The 7191-nt window shown below is 32.3% G+C and overlaps 1 protein-coding gene across 1 annotated transcript; it reads left to right on the forward strand.

Moving 5' to 3' along the window:
• Nucleotides 1–385: 385 nt before the first annotated feature.
• Nucleotides 386–6811, forward strand: LOC111879051 (protein VAC14 homolog). The gene is made up of 20 exons (XM_023875526.3): nucleotides 386–882; nucleotides 1036–1149; nucleotides 1215–1280; nucleotides 2853–2942; nucleotides 3020–3139; nucleotides 3227–3255; nucleotides 3351–3493; nucleotides 3567–3661; nucleotides 4073–4159; nucleotides 4249–4356; nucleotides 4446–4537; nucleotides 4631–4712; nucleotides 4825–4890; nucleotides 4972–5087; nucleotides 5159–5279; nucleotides 5354–5515; nucleotides 5607–5735; nucleotides 5814–5882; nucleotides 5972–6256; nucleotides 6346–6811. The coding sequence occupies exons 1-20, from the start codon at nucleotides 793–795 to the stop codon at nucleotides 6457–6459; spliced, it is 2178 nt and encodes a 725-aa protein (XP_023731294.1). The 5' UTR covers nucleotides 386–792; the 3' UTR covers nucleotides 6460–6811.
• The last annotated feature ends 380 nt before the right edge of the window (nucleotides 6812–7191 follow it).

The raw sequence follows: 7191 nt of genomic DNA on the forward strand, positions 1-7191 counted from the left end.
ATTATTTCTTTTATCTATTTCATCAGTGGTGTCCACGAGTTATAACCTAATATATTAATATTAAACTATAAAATGAAAGAGATTTTTCTAATATGTGTCATCTAAAGACACATATAAGAAACATTAATTATGAAAAATATTACCATAATTAAATATGAAATGCAATTATTGTGGAAATTAGTAATATATACCTCACATTTAATTATGGTAATAATCTTTATATTTAATATATTTTATATTAAATTATGATAATATTTATTTTAATTAATGTTTTTTTATATATGCCTTAGGTACATGTTAGAAAATCTCAAAATGAAATAGTACTATTATACTGTGAAATTGATGTAGATTTGGGTAGTTTACATAATTATCCTTGGGCTCAAAAGCTGGCAAACTTCTGTGATCAACTCCCAACTTATCACGCGTTGCTCTTCTTATTCATTACAAACCCCAAAACGCCAAAAACACGCCCTTGAGAACTAAGAAACCATCCCTCCGACAGATCCTCGGCGTCTCTTTCCGTTTCCATTCAATCCAATTGACACACTCAAAACTCCGATTTAGATCTACAACACACTCGAACTCATCGAATTTCTCCTTTAAATTCCAAAAATCCGCTCATCGTTTTCTTTATTCTGTAACTTTTAATTTCTCTGTTGTTATTGTTAGCTGTAATCCATGAAGGAGATGTTCCGATTCCAGCAAGAGAAGGTCAGAAAACGACTTTGATTGTTATCCGCCTTGCTCCGACTAGATAAGGATTTAATTATTTTATTATAATTATCGTTTGTTATGGCGGATGCTTTATCTGCCATTCCGGCCGCCGTGCTTCGGAACCTCTCTGATAAGTTATATGAGAAGCGGAAAAATGCGGCGCTTGAGGTTAGTGTGCTTTTTGGTTATTTTAATCAATATTGGAATGTGCTGTATATGTTATTTTAGTCAATTTTGAACTACTGTGCTGTTTTTGTTCTATTGTTTAAAATCTATTGTTAAGTTTTAGGTTTGGTGATGATTTTGTTGTTGTTTCTTTAGGTTGAAGGAATTGTAAAGCAATTGACAGCTGCTGGAGATCATGATAAGATTACTGCTGTGATTAATTTGCTGACACACGAGTATACTTACTCACCTCAAGCAAATCACCGCAAGGTATAGCCAGAATGATTCTGAGATTTTACTTGGCATTCTTGATAATTTGTTATTCATATTTGCAGGGAGGGTTGATTGGCTTGGCTGCAGCTACTGTTGGTTTGAGTGCTGAAGCTGCACAACATCTCGAGGTTTGGATTAATTTCTTTGGCTATTTTTTTGTTATGACATAGAACACCAATATTGGTTGAACCCGAATGATAAACTTGTTAGATTTCTGCAGTCGGTATAAAAATTATGCTATGTGATATAAGTCCTTAGTTTGGTGCAATCGTTGTTCATAAATAAGATAAGTTAGGGTGCTAATCAGTGACTTCCTTTTTCCTCTTTTTTATCTCTGTGTGTTTCTGTTAATTTGTTATTTTACTCTGTAGTACCATAACAACAAGAAGTCATTAATCTCAAATTAGTTGGGGATGCTCAATAGAAATTTAGAGGTGAACCCTATATGTTTCTATGACATGTATAACATCATTTATGCACTCCTGTTTAAGGAATAGCCCTCTAGCATATTCAGTTACCTCAAATCTCTATACTGATCACCCATGTCAATCTTGGTTACTAACTGTTGCATTCCAAAGTCTATATTGATGATCACTTGTTTAGGATTATTGATGCATCATGCATTCACAGTTTTTTTTAGATGTGATATAATTTAAATGTCTAATCCGTTACAGGAACTCTCCAAATTAACTGAAAGCCCATTTAGGAGTCATGTTCTTTGACATTTTATGATCTGTAGCTTAATCATCATATCTCCGTTGGGAGCTTTAAATGATGTTCTCTTACAAGTTTTGTTTGCTAGGTTTATGTTTTTGTTGTTGCTCTTGCATGTCTGTTCTCTCCTCATTCATGGAGGACTTGCTTATTTTGATGACAAACTTCATGGATATGATGGTGGATGATCTACTTTGAAATTAGGGTTTATTGGTTTAATCAGTGGTTTCTAACACTTTCATAATCATGAACATGGCAACATGCAAGAAATTCATTTAGAACTATGTTGATGTAAATTCTGAATTCAATTGGTAGATTGTAAGCTACTTGAAAGTGTGGTTATTGAACTGTTTCTAGCATGTCTCTTACATATGGATACACAAGCTTTTGCAGCATTTAGATTTTAGAGTCATCCTAGAAGTTTTCCTTTAGCCCACCACTAGATAAAACTTCAGTTTTATTAATGTATTTATATAAAAAATTATGTGTAGAATTTCTTGATCCCTTTGCCATTTTTTGTATGGGTTGCTTAAATTGATACACAAGGACTAGTCAATATGTTGAAGAAAGCATAATCAGTAGTTTTATACTTCTACTAGCTTACTGGGCATTAATTCCCAATGTAGGTTCTCATTATATATTTATACACAAGGACTAGTCAATATACAGTTATTTTTTCTTGATCATGTTTTTCTCAACTTTGCCTAACTATGCCTTCAAATAATAATTTATTGATGACACTTTTTATAATCACATTTTCTTTATTTTAGCTATCATGCTATTTGAGAAAATTATTAATAAGTCAGGAAACTTTTTCATGATGGGTTGAATTTAATGTCTCTTTATATTGTCAATTTTTTTGGTATTAGTTTTGATATTTTTAAACTATCTTTTTAATAGTTACAAAAAAGTAATTGGTTGATGTGAAGTTTGACTTACTTTTTAAATTTGATAAGACTTTCTCTTTTTCTGATATGACCTGCCAGCAAATTCTACCACCAGTCATAAACTCTTTCTCTGATCAAGATAGCAGAGTTCGCTACTATGCTTGTGAAGCTTTATACAACATTGCAAAGGTGAGAATGAATCCAAACTTCATCAAACAAGCTTTTTTAATACAAACCATTTTCAACTTACCTTTTGAGTTTTACAGGTTGTGAGAGGAGAATTCATTTTCCACTTCAACAAGATATTCGATGCATTATGTAAGCTTTCAGCAGATTCAGATCCCAATGTACAAAGCGCTGCCCATCTTTTAGATAGACTCGTAAAGGCAAGTGGTCTCATTATATATTTTAGCTCTTACCCATTTTCTATATAATGCTATTTACTGAATTGCCCTTTACTTGTTGGAAAACAGGACATTGTTACAGAGAGTGATCAATTCAGGTTACTATCTTTGGTTCTACTTTATATTTGTATATAAGGGTAATTAGTCATTTTTCATATTAACTTTTCCTTATTTTTTAAAAAAAAAAAATCAGCATTGAGGAATTTATACCGCTGTTGAGAGAGCGGATGAATGTGTTGAATCCTTATGTCCGCCAGTTTTTGGTGGGTTGGATCACTGTTTTGGACAGTGTTCCAGACATCGATATGTTGGGATTTCTTCCTGATTTTCTTGATGGTAAAATATTTTATTTTAAATTTTATAAAGTTTTTCTTTATATAAACTTCATTGACATGATGATATATCCCAGGTTTATTTAATATGTTAAGTGATTCTAGTCATGAAATCCGCCAGCAAGCTGACTCAGCACTTTCAGAGTTCCTTCAAGAGATTAAGAACTCCCCGGTAACACTTCTACAAGAAATCTGTCATCAGATCTCTCAGTTATATTATTTTCTGACTAAATTACACTTTTGGCCCCTTAAAGGAATCAGTTTGCAATCTTGGTCTCTATTTTGTTGTTCTCTAACGGTCCTGGTCCCTTAATTGTTAAATCTAACTACTCATCTGTTTTTTTCAAATGACCATTTTGCCCTTGGACCAAAACTGAAAAAATAATATACCACAGGGTCCAACGCAGTCTTTTTTAAAATAAATAAACTGAGTAGTTAGATTTAACCATTCAGGGACCAAAGTTGTTATGAATCATTAATATAAGGACCAAAGTAGCAAACTGATTCCTCAGGGACCAAAAATATAGTTTTTTTTTCATAGTTTATTTGTTAATTTCTGACTCTAGCAGTCCTACTCTTGAAGTCTGTAGATTATGGTCGCATGGCTGAAATACTTGTACAAAGAGCAGCTTCTGCTGATGAATTCACTCGTTGGACTGCAATAACATGGGTAATAATGTCATTTATGTTTTTATGAAAAGTTTAAACTATTTGGGCAAGGCATCAATTGGACAATTATTATCATTTTTTTTTCTGCAGATAAACGAGTTTGTAAAACTTGGTGGAGACCAGCTTGTACCTTATTATGCTGATATATTGGGAGCTATCTTACCATGCATAGCTGACAAAGAAGAGAAAATACGAGTTGTAAGTTTTTATTTTATTTTTTATTCATTAATTATATTTTATTTTTCTATATGTTTTTTTTTTTTTTTTGATATGATAGTTTTTATCAGGTAGCCCGTGAAACAAATGAAGAGCTTCGTGCAATCAAGGCTGCTCCTGCTGAAGGATTTGATGTTGGAGCAATCCTTGACATTGCTAGGAGGTTTGTTTTAAAATTTAACCCTAAAGTTACAATAATTTTATAATTTGTAAAGTATCATAGTAAAATTACCTTTTTATCCTCTCAATCTATCAGGCAGTTATCTAATGAGCATGAGGCTACTCGAATTGAATCACTACATTGGATTTCAACCCTTTTGAATAGGCATCGTCAGGAGGTAACATTGGATTCTCATTACATGAACTTTGTTTTTATTTATATTATTTAATTTTATATTCTTTTAGAGATCTTTAAAGTTACAAAAATTTCATGTGTTATAACATTAACAGGTCCTCTCTTTTCTGAATGATATTTTTGACACACTTCTCAAGTCATTATCAGACCCCTCTGATCAGGTAATCCACATGATGAATTGATGATGATAATACCTTTATTTATTGAAAGGGTATTTTAGACATTTGGCACAAACTTTGTAGGTAGTGCTCCTGGTGCTGGAGGTACATGCAGCCATTGCAAAAGACCAACATAACTTTCGCCAGCTTGTCATTTTCTTAGTTCAAAAATTTCGGACAGATCATGCCCTCCTCGAAAGGTGATAAATTAATTCTCTTCAATTCTTTTTTTTTTTTTTTAAATATATATTGACTATTTTGCCCTTTTCAGACGCGGTGCTTTGATTATTCGCCGACTTTGTGTGCTTTTAGATGCTGAAAGAGTTTACCGTGAACTCTCTAAGATTCTAGAAGGGGAAGCTGATCTGGATTTTGCATCTACTATGGTTCAGGTTGTTTTAGTAACTCAATAAAAAAAATCATGAATATTTTTAAAATATAAAATAATTTTCATTTTGTATTTCAGGCTTTAAATTTGATTCTGCTTACCTCATCTGAGTTATCTGATCTACGAGATCTGTTAAAGCAATCACTTGTTAATGCTGCTGGAAAGGACTTCTTTCTTTCATTATACGCCTCATGGAGTCATTCATCAATGGCCATTATAAGTCTCTGCTTATTAGCACAGGTAAGGTTATTATATTACCCTATTTGAATATTACATTATTCTTGAAAATTAAATTTTAATATTATCTTCGTTTTCATTTTTTGTGTTGTAGGCTTACCAACACGCAAGTTCTGTGATTCAATCTTTAACAGAGGAGGATATTAATGTCAGATTCTTGGTTCAGCTCGACAAATTAATACACCTTCTAGAGACTCCTATTTTTGCTTATCTTAGGCTGCAGGTGTGTTGATTGATATTTAATTTAAAAAGTTGAATTTCTATTAAAAGAAAGTAAACTTTTTATATCATTTATATGCAGCTTCTTGAACCTGGAAGATACATATGGTTGTTAAAATCGCTCTATGGTCTTCTCATGTTACTTCCTCAGGTGAATCTCTACTTTTCTAGTTCTCTTTCCTAAGTAGATATAGATAAAATGAATTGAAGAAATGTTTATTTGATTTACTATGAATGCAGCAAAGTGCAGCCTTTAAGATCTTAAGAACTCGTTTGAAGACAGTACCTTCATATTCCTTCAACAAAGAATCAAGAAACCCTTCCACACTCTCACAAGATTTCAATAACATGAACATGAACATGAATGAGGAGGAAGATTCTTCTTCTCATAACATGAACATGAGCAATAATGGAATAAACTTTGCATCTTGGCTACAACGATTTCAACAGAAACAACACCAACATCGCTTGCATTCAAAAACACAAGCACGCTCCTTTTCACGCAACATTTCCATTTCCTCAAAGGTATCTTAATAAATTTAACACCTCATAAATCACTAATTAACATTTTTGGAAATGATCCAATTTAATTACAAATGAAAAATGAGTTACAGGAGGTGAAGGAGGCTGAGAAAGCGGAAGAAGTGAGGGGGCCCACACCAGAGTTGAACAGGCCGCCTGTTTCAAGATCATCGCGAAAAAGTGGTCCAGGGCAACTACATTTATGATCTATCATTGTCTTGTCTTGTCTTGTGGGTATAAAGTGTAAATTGTATATCGTTAGTAGTTTCTGTCTCTGGTGAAGAAGTTGTTATTATGAAGATGATGGGTTGTAGGTTTTTTTTCTTTTTCTTTCACCTTTTTTTCTTCCAGAAGAATGAATGCTCTGGGATGATGGAGGAGTTATTTGTTATTACTCCAGTGGATGTTTGCTCTTGTGGCTGTGTTATTTTTATTGGAGTCCACAAGGGCTAAAGCCAGAAAAGTTAGATATCCCGACTTATTTTAAACTTTAAACTTTATTCACTTATTGTCAATGTCAATGTCAACCATAATAAGAAATCTACTTGTTTTGTATTCTATGTTTCTTCCTTATCTTAAAGTTCAATTTATGTTTGTTAAAATTCAAATTTATGGTATTATAAGGTAACTCAAGGTTTTGTTGCTAACGGTTTTATTGGCTTTGTTTGATTGTCATTAACCAATTAATGAACTTATTTAATAACAAAATTAAGTTATATATAACCAATATGTTTACTAAATTATCTACCATTTTGTCCAGAACCTAGGAATGATATAGAATTAGCATAAGATTAGTCAAACAATAAAATAACTATAAAACAAAAAAGATATGGAATATTGAGAAAATCCAAAATCAGCTACAAGTTTTGCATATTGTTGAATCATTTTCTTGGTCACTGTATTAAGAACGTGTTTGACAAAACTAACATGTAGTTCTA

The sequence above is a fragment of the Lactuca sativa genome, chromosome 3 (assembly GCF_002870075.4).
Source record: "Lactuca sativa cultivar Salinas chromosome 3, Lsat_Salinas_v11, whole genome shotgun sequence".
Taxonomy (NCBI): Eukaryota; Viridiplantae; Streptophyta; class Magnoliopsida; order Asterales; family Asteraceae; genus Lactuca; species Lactuca sativa.